This window comes from Taudactylus pleione, unplaced genomic scaffold, assembly GCF_031769625.1.
Source record: "Taudactylus pleione unplaced genomic scaffold, aTauple2 ptg000130l, whole genome shotgun sequence".
NCBI lineage: Eukaryota > Metazoa > Chordata > Amphibia > Anura > Myobatrachidae > Taudactylus > Taudactylus pleione.
Window position 1 is genome coordinate 4,131,483 of NW_028284532.1, and position 20,434 is coordinate 4,151,916.

At 41.2% G+C, this 20,434-nt stretch overlaps 1 protein-coding gene across 1 annotated transcript in view; it reads right to left on the reverse strand.

Moving 5' to 3' along the window:
- LOC148523516 (signal transducer and activator of transcription 2-like) overlaps window positions 1-20,434 on the reverse strand; it is a 123,619-nt gene that overhangs the window by 92,113 nt on the left and 11,072 nt on the right. Inside the window, exons 4-5 of the mRNA XM_088473147.1 lie at window positions 17,950-18,028; window positions 2,833-2,918 (exon numbers count right to left, since the gene is read on the reverse strand). Coding sequence (XP_088329273.1) covers window positions 2,833-2,918; window positions 17,950-18,028 — 165 coding nt within the window. The remainder of the gene's footprint in view (window positions 1-2,832; window positions 2,919-17,949; window positions 18,029-20,434) is intronic.

Consider the following 20,434-nt stretch of genomic DNA (forward strand, 5'->3'; position numbering starts at 1 on the left):
CACAGCACCTCGGCCCTCTCGAAGTTCACACCTACATTACTTGAGAGCAGCCTGCAGAGCTGTCCGACTCAAGGTACAGCAAACCGCGGGCGGTGGACCCGCTTTTCCCATCTCAGACTGGCAGGCCGCATCTGTTTGTGATGATTGCTGGAGGTGGAACCCAGAGCCGTGAGGTGTAGACTCACTACTCCGAGCTCTGCAAAGGCCCATTGTGCAGCAGCCCTCATGTGACCATTTACTTATAGTCCTGAATGAGCCTCTGCCCATGTGCAGAAGCTCATTCTGATTGTGTGACGCCTCAGTACCGGCCCGGTGCCAACCACTAGTCACTGTCGAGGTGCTCCGGCCCCCACAAACTGCTGCCGGCTGTTCCACTGCTTCGCGCTCACTGTTTGCTTCTGCCAGGCCCATTCCGAGCTGTCAGCTGAGCTCCAATCGTGGACGCTATGCAGTGGCAGTAGCAGCTGCCAGAGTCTCTGCCCAGCCGGCAGCAGGTGCCCAAACCTCCACCGGCCCTAGGCAGGCTTGGATGCCCCTAGGTATTCCAAATGCCCTAGGCATTTGCTTAGTTTGTCTATGCCTAGTGCCGGCTCGGAGTTTTGTCTTCATCAAGTGAAATGCATGCTCAATCGGATTCAGGTCAGGGGATTGACTTGGCCATTGCATAACATTCCACTTTTTAGCCTTAAAAAACTCTTTGGTTGCTTTTGCAGTATGCTTCAGGTCATTGTCCATCTGCACTGTGAAGCGCCGTCCAATGATTTCTGAAGCATTTGACTGAATATGAGCATATAATATTGCCCGAAACATGTCAGAATTCATTCTGCTGCTTTTGTCAGCAGTCACATCATCAAGAAATACAAGGGAACCAGTTCCATTGGCAGCCATACATGCCCACGCCATGACACTACCACCACCATGCTTCACTGATGAGGCGGTATGTTTTGGACCATGAGCAGTTCCTTTCCTTCTCCATACTCTTCTCTTCCCATCACTCTGGTACAAGTTGATCTTTGTCTCATCTGTCCATAGGATGTTGTTCCAGAACTCTAATGGATTTTTTAGATGTTGTTTAGCAAACTCTAATCTGGTCTTTCTGTTTTTGTGGCTCACCAATGGTTTACATCTTGTGGTGAACCCTCTATATTCACTCTTGTGAAGTCTTCTCTTGATTTTTGATTTTGACACATATACACCTACCTCCTGGAGAGTGTTCTTGATTTGGCCAACTGTTGTGAAGGGGTTTTTCTTCACCAGGGAAATAATTCTTCTGTCATCCACCACAGTTGTCTTCCAGGTCTTTTGGTGTTGCTGAGCTCTCCGGTGCGTTCTTTCTTTTTAAGAATTTTCCAAACAGTTGATTTGGCCACACCTAATGTTTTTGCTATCTCTCTGATGGGTTTGTTTTGATTTTTCAGCCTAATGATGGCTTGCTTCACTGATAGTGACAGCTCTTTGGATCTCATATTGAGAGTCGACAACTGACTCCAAATGCAAATGTCACACCTAGAATCAACTCCAGACCCTTTACCTTACCTTGCTTAATTGATAATGAAATAACGAGGGAATAGCCCACACCTGTCCATGAAATAGTTTTTGAGTTGATAGTCCCATTACTTTTGGCCCCTTAAAAAGTGGGAGGCACATATAGAAACCGTTGTAATTCCTACACCGTTCACCTGATTTGGATGTAATTACCCTCAAATTAAATCTGAAAGTCTGCAGCTAAAGCACATCTTTTTTGTTTTATTTCAAAGCCATTGTGGTGGTGAATAGAGGCCAAAATATGAAAATTCTGTCAATGTCCCAATATTTATGCACCTGACTGTATATACAATTAGCTGTTAGATATCTGTCCAATTTAGCCGGTTGAAATGAAAACCTGGTAATGTATGGGTGCAAATGACATTCGTCCATATGGTCCCCAACACTGGAAAATGTACAAAAACGATTGTTCAAATCGGTTTTGTTTGATTTAACCAACATGTCTGAATTACCATTTTTGTTTGTTTTCCAGTGTTTGAGCGCAAATGGTCCATTGTCATTGGCTATCATACATTACCAGATTTTCATTCCAACCAGCCAGATTGACAGATCATTGTATAGTGTATGCCCAGCATAAGCATTTATAAACAATTTTCTGAATAAACAAACCAGTTCTTGCATCCCTTGAGGATTGTGAGGGAAAAATGCCAAAGGGGTTCAGTAATTATCATTATACCCCAACAGAGAAAGCAGAGTGACAGCTTTAAATCACAGAAAAGGCCAGTTTCACACTTGCCAGTTTTGACCGGGCGGCAAAAAGTCACACGATTTCTTGCCGGGTGTGAAATAAAGTTAAGTAGGGAAGCAGGTGGGTCTTTTCACACGGCACGGTTGCCGTGTAATAATCGGAAATATCTACTGAGAAGGATGGCTGTTGTGCCGTGCCCGTGCCATCCCTGCACGCCAGTGATGTATAGGAAACAATGTTTCCTTACACACACCGGCCGGCTTGTGGACGTATGCCCAGTAGATAAATAATTAAAAAACTTTGAAAGTGGCTCAAACCCGCTGCTCGTGAAAGGCACGGAGTGCCTGAAAAACACTGTCCGGCTTCTGCCTGTTTCTTGGCCAGACGGCCAAAACCGGTAGGTGTGAAACTGGCCATAAGGTAGAAGGGCAAAAAAAGTTGTCCATATGTTGTGCATAGAGTATTGTTTTCATATAACCTTCCTGATTAATATGCCTGATAATGTTGTTTTCTACTTCTATAAAACCAATATAAACAAGGAATTCCGTGTTTGTAAATCCATATCTATAAGATCTAGGTATTCAGGCTATTATTCTAACCTTGCGGTTTTCAACCAGCTTCTCGAGTTGCTTTTGTATCTCCATTTTCTCTCTCTCCATATTTGGATCTGTAAGATGTTCAGAAACTGTAGCAGAAGTAAAGAGACCAGTCAATGCTGCATTTACATAAAATAAAATTCAACACAGCTTTTTAAACAGTGATGTAGATTTATGGTCTCGTCCTTCCCACAATATACTTTAAAATAGAGATGAGCGGTTCGGCAGAAAACAGAACCCCCCTGAACTTTGGTGTTCCAAATCTAACAGAGTCCTAGCTCGGATCACTTTGAGGTTCCGAGTAGAACCAAGTCCTGACTCGGGTCTTCTCGGATCTAAAAACCGACTCTTGCATGTTCTGGATTGCATTTAAGTCCCTCCCTTATGATTTCAGGTGCTGTGAGGTGGTCAAAATTGATTGGAATTTAAATGAATGTTATCGATGTTAATAATACTATAGGAACAAAAACAGGTCCAAGTTTTATGATTTCAGATGTTTATCAATTTTTAAAGAAATCCAAAACACTTGAGGGTGGTTTTACCAAATCCAGACTGTGCACATCGCAACTTTAAAATAGCATTGCTTAACAAAAACCCAACAAATAAAGATTACAGGTGTATTCACATACACCTATCTTCAAACAACGGCAAATAGTCTAGATTGGTTCGCCAAAGACTTTGCAACTTAGCCGCACCATGCAACATTCTCTTGAAATGTATGTCAATTTAAGACAATTCTTTTGCAACAAAAATACTAATCCTAAGTATTCTGTACACTGTTAGTGAATTAAGATGCAAGATTCAGTAAAAAAAAAAAAGTGCGCAATCTGGGTAAAAAGGCAAAAGACAGAGGTCCTATAGTGGCTCACACCACTCAATGTTATGCTTAATCTGCTACTTTATACCAATTCCTTTGCAACAAAAATTACTAAACCTAAATATAATACATCGTACACTATTAGCTACTTAGTACACTACTAGCATACTTGCCTACTTATGAAAACTAGTTTCAGGGAGAATAATGCACCTTTGGGGGGGCATGTTATGGAGGGCATAGTTCCACCCATGGGCATAGCTATGCTTAAATGCTTGTTGTGAGATATTTATATTACATTAGTAACAATATATTTTAGGAATTTATTGGGAAAGTGTTGATATTAACCATGTGATATTTCTTTTATTCTCACTCAGCACAATATACATGATAAATGTGATGCCTATGCAATAAATTCCAAATGCAGTTTGACCTTGTGTGAATACAACCCTAAGCATGTATTTCTTGCCGGGTCAACTGAGAATATGTCCCAAGTATGTTTCTTTTTGTGTATTAGGTTATTTCATTGTGAACCCTGGACTGCCAGTAACTTGTATGCCCTATGTATAATTATTGGCTGTTTCCATACCTTTATAGTATCCTCCAAATCATTACAGACAGTCTGATTAAACACAACTTACTCCAATTCGAGGAATAGATTTGTTAACCGTAATACTACATCATAGTTATTGGTCACATGAGCTACTGTGAGGAATTGTGTTTGGGATCCTCATAGTATTTATTTAAACAGGCTGCTATAGTCCACCACAGATCGCTGTATTAACCAGCTACATAAAATATACTTACCTTTAGATCACACTTATCTAGGTAGCTATTATTTTAATGTTCTATTTTACATGTATATTGTTCAAATACTTTTGGACCTATATTTCACCTAAATACCATTGGTTTACCACATATGAAAAGAAATTACAAACTTAAGCCGGGTACACACTAGCTGATGTCTAGTGTACCGTCCTCGATTGCGACAATACCCGGCGGGGTGCCGGCATTGGCAAGTGCATACACACTTGCAGATGCCAGCAGCGACGGAACAACAGCAGGGGCCATGCTGCATTAGGCAGCATGATCCCCACTGATATCACCCGTTGGGCCTATAAGTAGGTCCAACGGATGAGATCACTAACGTTACGCGGGAGCGCACATCGTTAGTGACATTGTCCATACACACTGGACGACTTAACAAATTTGTCGTAACTATTGGTCATTATTGGCAAATTCATTTACAATGTCGTCTAGTGTGTACCCGGCATATTTAATGAACATCTTTAGGTTTAATTAAACAAACAAACAGATTTTAAAGATTTTTGTTAAGTGTTCACAGTGAGGAACTCACATTGGGAGTAATATCTCTCTGTATTTTAACTAAAGAATACTAATACAATTTTGTACCCTCACTCACAGCTCACACTAGCAGCAGCAACGAGGCTGGCTATAACTCTCTGCAGCATACACACAGAGATAACTATGCAATGTGATCGTCCTGCTTGGGCACCACCAATGGGCTCATGAGGAAGGACAGCAGAGGCTCCTAAGCAGCAACAACAGTCACATTGACTGCAAAAGTAAATAAAAAAACTGGTCCCCCGGCAGGTTGGGTAGACCCATAGTGAAGAATTTGGGACAATCCGTGGCAGAAGGAGGTAAGACAGTGATGCAGAAGGGTAGACAACTAGTGAATTTGGGAAATAGTACTCACACACAGGAATCACTACTTGTGGCAGAGCATCTAAATCATGCCAAGTGTCTTGCGCTATATTGCATAAAAAGGATAAGAAACATAGAACCAGGGGGCCATTTTGTTTTTCTGGATTGCACTCTCTATTTGAAGCATATATTCCTATTGGCAGTAAATATTCCGCCTCCGTTCTCTCATGAGGTACTGAAGAGAGCAGCTGAATTTGTAGTCCTATCTCGTGATTGCTCGATAATTTGTCTGGTCTTAGAAATGTTAATAATGTATTGGACCCAGTGGTGGCTCCAGAGGTGGGGCTGCAGCGTGGTCCAATATTCAAATAGGGAAGCCACACCAACTGCCACCCCAAACATCACTGGCAGTTGGTCCCTATCCTAGATCGGTGGCATGCATCCCCTGCTCCTCCCCCTCAGACTCTCAAAGGACTGGCGGTATTTGTGGCAGATTTCAGCTGGATTGATCCCTGACATGTAAAACACCTGGGAGTGTACCCATATCCCTGTTTTTCTCATTCCCATCATTCCTTTTCCAGGATAGTTCTAGTCCTTGTTGCAAAGGAATCTGTGGCCTCATATATATCCCTTGTAGAGCATAAGACTAGAGGTATATCTAATCGTTCTCCACTTATTCTTTATTTAGACATGCAGGTGGATTATGTGGTAGCCTTGTTGGAAGTTACATCCCTCGTGGTTGCTATAGATGGATGCGGGTCTGAAATAGAGGCGTAATAGTTGGGATTCTTTGCTGATAACCTGGGTTCAGCTTCCACTAATGTTATTTGGGATACATTTAAGGCCTTTATTGAAGAGGGTAGCTGAGTTGAAACTGTTCTACAGAAAGAAAGATCTTCAACTGAAAATACAGTGCCGTGTATCAGAGTTGCCCTGTTTGAATGATAAGTTGGAATCTTCTAGGATAGTGGGCTGAAGACTTGCAAGATAAGGCGTGTCGTCCATTGTTATTTATTTCCGATTGCTGGTACTCATACGCTGATAGGACAGGTAGCTATCTGGCTCATTTGGTTAACTCAGAAAAATCAGCTAATACTATTGCAAAATTGGGGACCGCAACTGGTGACTTGGTAGCTACTACCTCTCAAATTGCTGAAGTGTTCCGGTCATTTTTTTTAAAGGTGTGTATACTTCTGGGTTATCCTGTAGCCATGTTGATTCTTGCTAGACTATGTTACTGCTGCTGGTCTTCCAACTCTGGGCCTGATTCAGCAAGGAACGCACAGGAAAGAACGCACGCCCTTGGCCGATGTTTCCGAACTGCGCATGCATCGCACAGCGCATGCGTGAACTAGCCAGCGTGATCGCATAAGCGTATGCAGCCTATTCGCGGCGTGTACGCAGACCCCTTCTGACATTGATTGACCGAAAGTGCCGTTTGTGGGTGGTGACGGGGTGGTCGGGCGAATGCAGGCATGCCTGTGCGTTGGGACGCCGTTTTAGGGGCGTCCATAATTAATCCAAATCGGCGACAGACGCAGTGATGAGACTCCGCACACACAGGAAGTTGCCAAAAGATCCTGTGCGAGGTATGGTCAACCACTATTATGCAAATGTGGTCGATGGTACCGATGTGTACACTATCTTGCGTACTGACCTGTCTTTGAGTAAAGGGAGATGGGCGGTTTAATATGGGGCTGTGCATCTGCATCTTGTGATGCGGTCTCCGTGTGTATGCATTGATTAGCATATCCTCACAGCGGCTGGGTGCGTGTGTTCCTTGCTGAATCAGGCCCCCTGCCTGTAGAGGACAGGGAGCTTTTGGAAACAGAGTAGAGGAAATAAACCTGGCCATAAAATCATTCCAGTGGTAAGGACCCGGGAATTTATGGTATCCCCCTTATTAGTCTATAAAAAGCACACATTTTTTATACCTAAATTGTGAGACTTGTTTAACGCCTTGTTTGAGGAAAACACATTTCCGGCTTCTATGTCTGAGGCGGTGATAGTGGTCCTTCCGAAGTCGTTCCATCTCAATCAGGATGTTTCTACTAGTGTCCATCCAGACCAGAGATGGGATTTCTGCCACTGAAATCTACTTTAGAGAATCTTAGGCGACTATTTACCCATTTGCAGGCCTACCATGGAGAGGAACGCAACAATGTATTGTATGATTTCCCTTGTAATTCTCAATAGTTTCATTAGATGCTGATAAAGCATTGGTCTCTGTAGAGTGGTCCTTCTTGAAGGAGGTTATGCGTGCTTTTGTCATTGGTCCTGTTTTTATTAAATGGGTGCAGTTGATTTACAGTACATAGCCACTAGTGCTGGAATCTCCGTTAATGACTATGTTTCACCCCCCTTTTCTTGTCTAAAGGTACGAGACAGGAATGTCCCTTGCCCCAGCCCCTTTTGCCCTTGCAATTGAACCACTAGCATGTATATTATTTTCCCATTGTGATATAGTAGGCTTTAAAGTGAGGAATGGAACTGATGTAGTAGCATTATATGCTGATGACCTCTTATTGTTTATTTCCGATTATGTTACCTCTATGCCGGTTGTTCTTCAGGTTATCTGGTACTTATTCTGGCATAAAGATTAATTGTGACATATCTAATATTCTACTTCAGGGATCCTGTCCACTCTCCCCTCAGGTTTCCCTTCCTCTTCAATGGGTTTTAAATACTTTGGATATTAGTTACTAATACTCCACAAGACTTTGTGCCCCTGAATATACAGCCACTTTTAGGATTAGGGAGAAATCTAGTTCTTGGATCAAATTACCGCTCATGGTGACTGGACGTGATAACTTGATTAAAACTGTGGTCCTTCCTAAGTTTTTCTATGTGTTTCAGCAGTCTACCAGTTATATATCTGGTTCTGTTTTTAGAAAACGGAACAGCCTGACCTCCTCTCTGGATGGACAAACGTCCTAGAATTCAACTAAGTACCCTTACTAGATTTAGGCAGGCAGGTGGTCTGGCACGATCTCATTTTCGGTTAAATTATTTTGTTGCCCGGTTGGTTCTTTTGCGGGTGTGGTTGCATGGAGATCCAGTGAATGATTTTGGTGTATATGTTGATGTCTCCAGGTCACACCTCTTTACAAGTCCTGCTTGTGGGAAGATCCCCACGAATGGGTTTACTGTTTTTTCAGGCAATTCAAATTTGGCAACTGACTGCTGCACTGGTGAAATATGGGGAATTGGACCAGGACACTCCTTTGTGAAGTTCTAGGCAGCTGTCTGAAATCTCTCACATGCAACTTGATAAGGTATGGGGTACGCAGGGTGCATTTTCTATAGGTCAGTTATATGACTGTTTTGTCCTCAAGCCTTTCACCCAGTTACGTTGTTACTTTAACCTTCCTGCCTCTTATGTCTATAGATTTCTAGTTACGACATGCCCTGTCCAGATTTTCGAATGCCCCTCCACCTATCTTAGATTCTCCTGTTAAAAAGTTTTTAGCATCTCTTGGTTGGTGTAGCCTACTCTCCTGTATGTATTACTTTCTTTTGGCTGCACATCACTGTGAGGACCTCCCTGGCCTTAGAGATACATGGGTAGCAGATATAGGCTCTCTGAGTGATGGCTCATGGTCTCTTGCCTTGGCGTCTCCCCCCCCCGAAAATCTACCGCTTCCATCCGGTTCCAACAAATACAACTTTTTATCCTTCATAGAATCTACCTCACGCTGGTTAGATTCATGAGATTTGCTGGGAGAGCTACCGATATTTGTCCGAAATGTAACCTCACCCAGGGCACTTTTCGGCATTTACTATGGGAGTGTTCTATACTGTGTGCCTTTTGGAATAGAATTACTCAGGTTACTGCTAATACAGGAGTTAATGATTTTAAGGATCTGTGTTCCAAATTCAAACTGAGAAATCCAAATCTCAATAAGTGGGAAAAAATCGCCCTACGTGAATTGAGTTCAGATAACTCGGTCATCATCAAAGAGGCCGATAAGGGGGGGGTATAGTGATTCTCAATCGAGATGACTATACCCTCGAGGCCCGACGACAATTAGATGATACTACGTTTTATAGTAGATTGGACCAAGATCCTTCAACTCAATATTTAGAAGAGTTTAAAATAATGATAGATGAAGCTCTGACCCAAGGGGTCATCTCTAAGGAGACTCATCGTTTCCTACTGATTCCTTTTCCAGTCACTCCTATTTTTTATTATTTAACCAAGATTCACAAATCCCTCACTGCACCACCTGGGCGTCCTATTATTTCTGGTATTAATTCACTTACTTCTAATTTATCTTACTACGTAGATTCGTTTCTCCAACCCCATGTTACACGTCTAAAGTCCCATCTCAAAGACACAACACATTTCCTGAATTGTATTTAAGGAATTAATTGGAGCGAAAAGTATGCCTTTCTCACACTTGATGTGAAAGCGCTATACACACATCCCCCATGAGTTGGGGATAAATGCAGTGTCTAAATGCCTTTTAGAAGATGGAACTTTAGGAGTCCAACATCAGGAGTTTATTATCAATGCTATTCACTTTATTCTAACTCACAATTATTTTATTTTTACTGACACTTTTTACTTACAGGTGCTTGGGACAGCCATGGGGACCAGGTTCGCCTCGAGTTTCACCAACCTCTACATGGGGGAATTTGAATCCAGACATGTTTGGGGGGGCGCTTTCAGGGGGAGCCTGGTTTTCTATGGCCGTTACATAGATGATCTTTTTATTAATTGGGATGGGGATCTGTCTAGCGCACAATCCTTTGTTTCTTCCCTAAATTCTAATCACTTTAATCTTTCTTTCACTTAAACGTACATAGCAGCCATGTTAATTTCCTTGATCTAACCCTGCAAGTTATTGATAACAGAATTGTCACAAAAAATTACTGTAAAGAGGTAAACTCCAATAACTATCTACATTTTCAGAGTTGTCATTTCCTCCCGAAAACCAATATTCCCAAAGAACAACTTATGCAGGTTAGCCGTAATTGCTCCAACCCTCTAGATTATCAAGAAAAGGCTTCAGTCCTCTGTAAGAGCTTTCAAGAGAGAGGTTATCCCCCCAAATACTAAAGAAAACATGTGAGGATGTGGCCGGATAAGGAAAGGAATCTGGCATTTGTCTCCACCATTAATGAATCCTCTAGTAAAATTGACCAAATTATTAGGAAAAATTACCATATGCTAAAATATTATTCATTACTGAAACCGATTTTCCCGGATAAACCAAAGATAATAAATAGGAGGAATAAGTATCTAAAAAATATTCTAGCTCCCAGTGTCCTTAAAACTGAAATAAAAAAATCCTCAACTGTTGGGATAGATTGGCTACAAGTAAAACCAATAGGCTTCCACAAATGTGGGATGCATAAGTGTATCACCTGTCAATATATGAGTAAGAAAACAACATTTATTAAGTGACAGGATAAGAGCTTTCAAATTAAACAGTTTATAAACTGTAATACCAAATATGTGATATACCTATTGACATGTAGCTGCGAGAATATTAAATATGTGGGGAGAACAATTAGGTGCCTACGAGAAAGATTTCTGGAACATAGAAGGAATATCCTTAATAGGAATGTTCTACACAGTGTGTCGAGGCATTTTGTTAAACGACATGGGGGTGAAGTGTCCTCTTTGAGAGTGACAGGTCTAGAAGCAATCCCCTCTACACTTAGAAAGGGGGATCGTTTCAGACATTTGTGTAAACAGGAGATCTTCTGGATATTTAGCATGAACAGTCTGTTCCCAGACGGCTTAAACGAACAGACAGAACTCAATACTGTTTGTTAAGATCTTTGTCACTGTATCCTTTATACCTTCAAATTTAATATTTCCATTATAACTTGATAAAGTTTTTACACTCATACGGTTATATCCTTATTCTACTAGTGGTTTGTTAACGACTATCTGGTTAGACTTACACTGTCTGAGCTCCTCTATACATATATGCATGCATTTATATGTGTATATATGTTTATGTATATCTGTATATATGTGTTTTTGAGATTTATACATCTTTGGCCAGTAAATGTTTTATTCTATAACATGCATCTACCAATATGACATATGTTTTTTGACTAACCAATCAATTCTCTTTGCTAATTCTCTTTTTTTGCATATATGAGTGAGAAGTCAGAACATAGTATCTGTACTAATTATTTTGGTTTATATGGACAGGAGGTCTATTTACTTATATGTATGTGTTGTTCGGCATGCATGTTACTCCTCACCATGGACAAGGTTATGCCCCAAATACACCTTGGTTCTGTGGTGATGGGTGATTGGTATGCGGACAATATATATTATATAATATAATATAATAAAATAATATATAGAATACACACACATGTTCGTATGTGTGTTTAAAGACAACATTTTGAATGATATACCAATAATTTATGTACTGGTTAAATTTAATTACTGATTTCTTATGTGTAATTTACCCTGATAAATATCTCTTTCTGATTATATCGATTAAATGTATGTTAGTGTAGTGTTGGTTTTTTATTCATTGATTAAACTACCTATTCACTATACACTTCTCTCTGCTAGAGTCTCTCATCGACCTTTTTTAAGGGAAATAAACTATTCAAGTCAATTTGTTCCAATTAGACAAACCTGTATTAGATTGATGTAATTAAGAATGCTATTTAAACATTGGGAATCTATCACAGTGCATCTGCCTTGACAAAGATGCCCCTGTGACGTCAAAACGCGTTGGCGCTGCTTCATCCCCCGGAACTGTCAGGATACAGCTTATACCACTACCCCATTGTGGCATCCGGCTCCCTGACCTGCTGATCAATCCGTAGGACAGCCGCTGTACAACTATCAGGTGGTTACCTTCACGCTCCTGCCCGCACAGTCATTCGAGCCTGCGGGAGCTGAAAGGACGGTGATCGACTCCACACCTGACGGCGCTGCCTGTGGAGAGCAGGAGTACGAGGTACGCTCTGGAAAGTCATTAAGTACTGTCCGTTTATTCTGCCGAAGCAGACAGGACAACAAGGAGATACATTCCATTCATGCAGTATTTCCTCACGATCCTCCTGTATCCACCAAGTCGCTCCCCGCTGGGCGAGGTTGAGCGCAGTACCGGGGAGGTACTGGGGTATACTATCCCCCCATTTTTCAATTTCAGTGACGTGCTGGAGCCCGTACATAATTGCTTTAGGATATCCTGCAAATTCAGTCCTTCCAATATCAGGGGATTACCTTAATACAGCAACATATGCACATTATAGCGTTGTTGGAGGAATCTTGTTATTTAATCTCTTTGAGATCAATATTGTTTTATTGTGATTGTATGTATTACTTGGATTGGGTTGATACCCCGCTTTTATTGTGGTATAAATTCCACACGTGATGCTTGTTTTTTATAAATAAAAAATACTTAGGTTTTGAATTTGGTGTACTGACTTGAATACTTAATTATAACCCCTGCATCTCCACGACTGTTTTTGTTTTAGCTAATACAGGAGTCCCCTCTTCTTTATTTTTCTTTTTTTTTTTAAAGGATTTATTTTCAATGTAATATTACAGATACAGTAAATAATAACATTGAGAAAGTAATCTTTTGACCAAAAACAAAGAGTACATTACAAAAGATCTAATTTATAGCGAAAACAAAAATAATATTTTAAAATATGAAAAGTGTTCAATAAAAAAAATATTGAAAGATATCAAAATTGTAATATAACTAAATAAAAAGGATGGGGGGGGGGAGAAGGGGAGGGGAACTTGCCCTGGGTTAAATTGAAAAGAAATAACATGAATAACTAATAAATATTAATGAATAACATAGCTCTAACCATTTATATATGGATTAAGTATTATCTATGAAAAAGATATGGAATTAATATAAAAGATCCACAATGTTCCTCGACACAATGCTGGTAGTGTAGGACTGATTCAGGGCAAACCAAGGACTCCATATCTGGATAAATCTTTGCGATTTATTATGAAGGTAGGCTATGTTTTCCATAACAGCTATATGCCAAATCTTGCTTGTAACAGTCTGAAAGGGGGAGGATCAAGAGGTTTCCAATAAGAAGCTATAAGGCAAAGGACTGCATTAAGAATCTGAGAAACTAATTTATCTGTTAGTTTATCCAAACATGCTATAGGTAGTCCTAAAAGGAAGAACCAAGGTTCCCTAGTAATTGTAGAATTAATTAATTTACCTATTATTAGGGTCGCCACTGTATCCCAATAAGCCACTATCTTTGGACATGTCCACCAGATATGGATAAAGGTCCCTGTATCCCCACAACCTCTCCAACAGAGCGCAGATGTTGAATTAAATATTCTATTTAATCTAGCAGGTACCATATTCCAATACATTTTATAAGCATTTTCCTTAACTATAGTAGATATTTATGATTTGGAAATCCTCTTTCTAATTATGGACCAAGAGTTTTCCTCCGGGGGAGTCCCAAGATCACACTGCCATTGCAACTCGTATTTGGGAATGGGGGGTTCTGTATTATGTATAAGTAAAGAATACAGGGATGAAATCATACCTTTCACGAGGGATTTACTCATACATAGTCGCTCAAACTGATTCGTTTGTACAGAACAGTTTAGTGATGTAACAAAGTACTTTAGCTGAAGATAAGCAAAAACATTTACTTCTGGAAAATGTAATTTGTTCTGCAAGTCACCCAGACTCATAGAGGTGCCATATTTCACAACATCCACCACAAATCGAATACCTCTAGTAATCCAGGGTGTAGAGAAAATCTTAGAAATTCCAAGGGGAAACAATGGATTGTCCCATAGAGAAGTCAATGGGGAGTGAATTGAGAGAAGTTTAAATTTACATGTACATTGGATCCCAAATAGTACAAGTGAACTTACCTATGGGGTGATATGAGACCAACAATGAACATTGTTTTGAGGAAATCCCAAGTATAGAAGGAAGGAAAACAAGATTACAAGCAGCAGTTTCTAGTTCTCAGAGAAGCAGTTGGAGCAAACCATGCTACAGCCTGACTGAGGTGTTACAGATAAATAGTATAGTTAATATCTGGAAATCCTCGACCACCATTAGAAGTCTCTCTCCTTAAATTTAAAAAACTAGTTCTATGGATCTTTTTCTTCCAAACGAACTGTATGAACCATTTGTGGAGTTGGGAAAGAACATAATTTGGTACACTAATTGGTAGTGGTAAGAGATTCATTTTGATTGCTATAATTCTATCAAACCAGGAAATGAAATAAGATTGCCATCTGAATAGGTCTGCCTTTATAGAGGATAAAATGGTTAGCATTATAAAGTAAATCATAAGTGCGAGTAATAAAAATTCCCAAATATTTTATTTTGTCAGTCTTCCAGGCAAAGCTATAGTTAGATTTAAGATCATTTAATTGGGAGCTAGGAATATAAAAGGGACGAGCCTCTGTTTTATCCAGACATAGAGCCATAATAAGTAAGGAGATCAAACAAGTTATTTAATAACATCCAGCGTGTGTATTCTTGGAATTCAACCTTCTGATATATTAGATAAATACACTAATCAATATGATGTCAATTTATGTGCCCTTGCAAAGGTGGTTATAGCAAGAACCTGGATGGTGCCTTTAGGGCCTGATATTAGAGTATGTAAATCTCTGGTTAGCTCCACAGTGATTCATGAGAAACATATGTATATTACCTGAAAGGCGGAGTACAAATTTGAAAACATTTGGGACAAATGGCTTCAATCCAGGTATTAAAATATTTCAGAGAACTCCTGATTGGATGTCTGTTTTAATGGATTCTACAGGTATAAGTCTCCGACCATTTCTTGTGGTTTCAATGGCCCTCTCTCAAGTTTTCAATATTGTATATGATATATGTTATATAATTTATGATACATAAAGCCCTTTTTGGTTTTAGGGTCTAATTCAAGAGATTATTGTGAATCTGCGCATGTGCAGAATGGGTCCTGCGTGATCGCATGCAGCCCCCTTCTATGCCTCTGCCTGATTGACAGACAGAGGCATTTAAGGGGCGGTGCCGAGGTGGGGACGGCCGGCTTTCCTGGAAACAGGGGCATTTCCGCCCAGTTTTCCGGGAGTGGCAAGGCCAGAGGCTGCATCCACGTACGCAGTTTCCTGGCCTTGCAAGCCGGTCAGACTGAGTAAGCAGAGGCTTACTCAGCTGGCTGGCGGCCCCGCTCCGTGCCGCCATCACGACCGAATCACCCCCTTAGTTACTAATTAGTAGTTTTTTTCTATTTAGTTTTTTGTTAATGCTCGCAACATTCATATTGATTTTATTGTTATTGGACAGATCTGTTGATTATCGAAGGTTTGTCTATGTCAATGATTGAATGTTCTGTATATTACCCTGAATGATCAACAAATCTGTATCACACTGACTTATTTTGATATACTGGAGAGTATTATTGTATGTTTCTTTTGCATGACAAAAATCAATAAAAATGTACTAAAAAAAAAAAAAAGGCGGGCTGTCATTTTAGCCATGTTTTTTTGTGAGCAAATTGTTCATACAGATTATTTGTAAAGATTCCAGATTTTTATTATTAATAATAGTTACAGTTGGTGAATACATGTGAAATACATAGCACAGGGTACCCGCAGAATCATTTGTTCTGCAGGTTGTTCATTCCTTCCGCAAAAGTACCATACAAGGCAGCCATCTTGGGTGCACTACAAAGGTTACAATGGGTGGGATGAGCAATACACAGACATGTGATTACACTTTGGGCACACACAAACAGATTGCTCATCTCCCATGAAAGTACCAGTTGAGGCAGTCCTCTTGAAGGCATTACATAGTTTAAAATGGATAGAATGAACAATATGTGGATGTGTGATTACACTTTGGATAGAAACGGAGTATAAAATGCAATATAAAAAATGACAAGATGCACACAGAATTATAGGTTCCATGGATTATTCCCACCCATGAAAGAACCAAACGAAGCAGCCGTCTTAGGTGCACTATATAGGTTACAATGATTGGCATAAGCAATGCGTGGCAATCTGAAGCATTGAACAAATAAGATATGCAAACTACAGATTGCCCATAGCATTGCTTGATCCTTAAATTCTTCATCCCACCAATGAGAGTACCAGGTGTGGCAGCCCTCTTGGGTGCACAACATAGCATTAAAATGGGTAGGATAGGCAGTAAGTGGATATATATGTGGATCTTGGGTACACAAGATGTTCAAAAGACCAGTTGTTAGGGGGGCAGGTGGTTTGAAGTTAGAAGGCTGGGCAGTCAAGGTATGAGGAGAGCATGTGATGGGGTGCTGGGTAGTCCAGGTGGCAGGAGGGTGAGTTGAAAGAAAAATGGAGGCCTCAGTGGTACAGAGGCCCAATCTGGAGTAGCTGGTGCTAAGGTCTGGCTGTGGCAGAATAAGGATTGTAGAGTGAAGGCCACAGCAAGCTACACCTGGAGAATAAAGATAGAGGGTGGTGGAATCTATACAGTAGGTGGGCATCAGCGTTCTGCAAGTTGGTCAGTGGTGTGAGGCAGAGTCTGGGATGGGTCCTGGTGCACCCCGTGGGACTTTTGGATTTCAGTGTACCCATGGATGGGAGCAGACTGACCCTGATCCCTATCACGCTAGGTAGAGGTTTGGCCGAGTATCTGGGATCAGCAAGTCACACACCACTGGAGCGGAACTTCAGACAGCAGGACATCGCTTAGCAGTTCCCCGCTCAGGAGTATGGCGGGTAAGCAAGAGATAAGTATATACCAACTCTGGGCATCAGGTTGAGTTGATGGGAGTGTGGTTCATACTACTGGCATTTCTGTATATAGTATATATAGTTAGTTACTGTTTTTACATGGTTACACTGAGTGCTATATAAAATTAAGGTATTGTTGCTATTGTCACCTTCCTGTGTAATATGGGGACTCACACAGTACCAGGGTATCATACTTGCGTTAAACAGTTGCCTTTGTCAAGTCGACAAGGCACATATAAACATGGTATCCTCGCACTTATAAGTTTAACTTTTATATATGACTTTGGAGAGAGTGTTTTAATTGATAAAATCCAGCCACATAAGCAATATCTATGAGACACAATGGAGTTTACATGAACTGTACCAGGTCTACATTTGTGACACTTTGTGGCCGTTTCAATTCTCAGCAATGACTGCGATGTGCAATCAGAACTTTTGTGATGGTGGCACATCGCACCCACAACATTGCTCATTTTATTTTCACACCCCAATACAGGTGAACAGGAAAATTTTAGCAAAGTAACCCTGCATCTCTCAGAACTTAAATAAATTCTCGATGATGAGCAGTCACAATGTGCAGCTGCACACATCAATATGAATTACAGTAGTGCAGCATCGCTCTTTTTTCTGTTTACTCCTACAAGGTGTAAGGCAACATGAGCAATGATGGGGTCACAATGCGCAGCCATTACGAATGTTCCAATGCTACATCGCTTATATCACATAACAGATTCAGCCCCTTTGCTTTACAAATTCGGTTTAATACTGAAATGTATTAGGTCTGTCTACCTCATGTTTTAAACTTATTTAAGTGGTAGAGTTTTGCAACTCTCTTTCAAGTAATATGGGACTTCTTTCCATTGCTTTATTTTATTACATTTATTTGTCATATTTTTTAACATATAAGGATGTAAAATTAACAAAACTGGTTACTTACATTCTATAGTAAAAGTTTTACGTTTGAAGAGAAACGTTTCTTGTTGCTCCTCCAAATATGCAACATTGTTCTCAACAGACTGCAACACAGAAGAAATAGGCTGTAAAAAATCTATTAAACCAAATATACATAATGTTCAAATTTACTGAAATAGACGCATATTTAACAGAATAAAGAAAAATGGGGCAATATACACAAAACCACATTAAGCCATATAAACCAATAAGATTGTTTAATCTGTTGCTTAAATAGTAGGCAAGAGGTGTCTTTAATGAACGGAACAAACTTTTAGTCGTCCTGTGTTTTACTTCAAAACTGAGGCAGCTCCTAAAATGGCAAATAATTGATTCATAGGGGTAAATTTACTAAAGTGAGAGTTTTTAGAAGTGAGATTTAGAAGAGATGTTGCCCATAGCAACCAATCAGATTCTACTTAACATATAACTAGAACCTCTTAGAAGATAATAGCTAGAATCTGATTGGTTGCTATGGGCAACATCTCTTCTAAAACTCACACTTTAGTAAATTTATCCCATAGCCCCTCTTTGTGCAGTGTTGATTGACAGATGTAATAGAATTACCAGGGAAGAGCTGCATGAGGATTAGAAATCGAAAACTATCTTCCAGAGACAGAAGCATTATATACATCTGCATATTATGCTCCCAGTGGCCAAGGCTGCAACTAGGGGGGGGGCTGGAGGTGCACGTGCACCGGGTGCGCCGCTGTACTTGGTGCCAGTGACCTCCAGCCCGGCGCCGCAGGGAGACTCCAAGCCGGACGTCCGCTGGTAATATTTATTACCAGCGGGTGCCCGGCTCCTTCTCTGCAGCGATGCGGTGTAGCCGGAGCCGGAGGCTGGAGTTCTCTCCCGAACTCCAGCTTCCGGCTCTCCCCACGTGCACTATGGGGGAGACGGCATGATGTCTCCCCCATAGTTCAGAGGAGCAGCCGGCCGACCAGACGCGACGCTGGATGCAGGAGCAGGGTTCAAGGTAAGTATTTTTTTTTTAATAAGCTGCACTACAGGGGCATTATTATGGGGGCATGGGCAATAATAGGCATTACTAATGGGGCATGAGCACTACAGGGGCATTACTATTGGGGCATGGGCACTACAGAGGCATTACCACAGGGGCATTACTGTGGGGGCATGAGCACTACAGGGGCATTACTGTAAGGGCACTACATGGATATTACTATGGGGCATGGGCACTATAGGGGCATTACTATGAGAGCATGGGCACTACAGGGGCATTACTATGAAAGTATGGGTACTACAGGGGCATTACCACAAGGGCATTAATATGGGAGCATGGGCACTGCAGAGGCATTACTGTGGGGGTATTAACATTTGGGCATTATCTATGGGGGCATTACAATATGGGCACTACTACAGGGGCATTGCTATGGGGGCACTACTATATGGGCACTACTACAGGGGCATTACTATAGGGGCACTGCTGCAGAGGGAATTACCAGGGGGGGCGCCAAATTACTGTCTTGCCCCTGGTGACAAAAATCCTAGTTTCGGCCCTGCAGTGGCGTAACTAGGGAAGAATGAGACCTGCTATCTGCTACAACCTGAAACCTGGCAGAGAACAGCATGGCACATGTGAGCTGAAGGTCTAGGAGCCAATGGGAACAAAGAGGGAGTGCGATTTTTGCACCTCCATAGAGAAGTCAGAGAAAACAGTAATCCTCTGTCCATTATAAGTCAGCGGACCCTTGGTCCTGGCCATCTGAAGAATAGAGTCCCGATCACGAAAATGCCGGATCTTGTTTATAAATTGGGAGAATGGGGGGGGGGGCAGAGGGAGATTTTGAGCCCGTTCAACAGCAATCGAGAGTAAACCCTCCATGACTAAAGATATCCACCAGCCAAGACTCCAAGAACTCTTCAGGTCTGAAGTTCTCTGCCTTTTCAGGGAATTCCATCAGTCTGATATTGTTATATCAGAGTTGCCCTCCATATCATTGAGTTTACAGTGAGAAGTAGTCATCTGAGTTTCCAAGGTGGTCAGGTGTTCCAGAATGTGGGCTGCAGCATCCTCCAGGAAAGATATTTGAGTCGCATTCTCTCGAAGTCTCTCCTGGATTTTCTGCATTCATGGATAAGTGAGAAGTCAACAATAACCTCAACAATACTGTCTGTCACCCTCTTTTCAGCAGTAGCAATAGCACAAGAAGAACCTGTTCCATAGTTATAGCAGACATATCACAGGAGGGGTAGATTCCATGGACAAATCCCTCTGTGGGGGGTATCTGAGGAAGAAAAACCCTGCACCTGGAAAGGAAGGTTACGAGCAGCTGCCGCAGCATTTGAATGTCGGCCCATCATAAATGACCACAGAGAAGAGTGTTTAAGTTCAGAGTAGAATAGCCAGAAGGGAGAAACTTGCAAATGGCAGCCAGTAAGCGGTCACGTGGAGCAGTCCACCAAACACCAAGCATACGGCATCCCTAATGAGAAGTGGAAATCTGGGA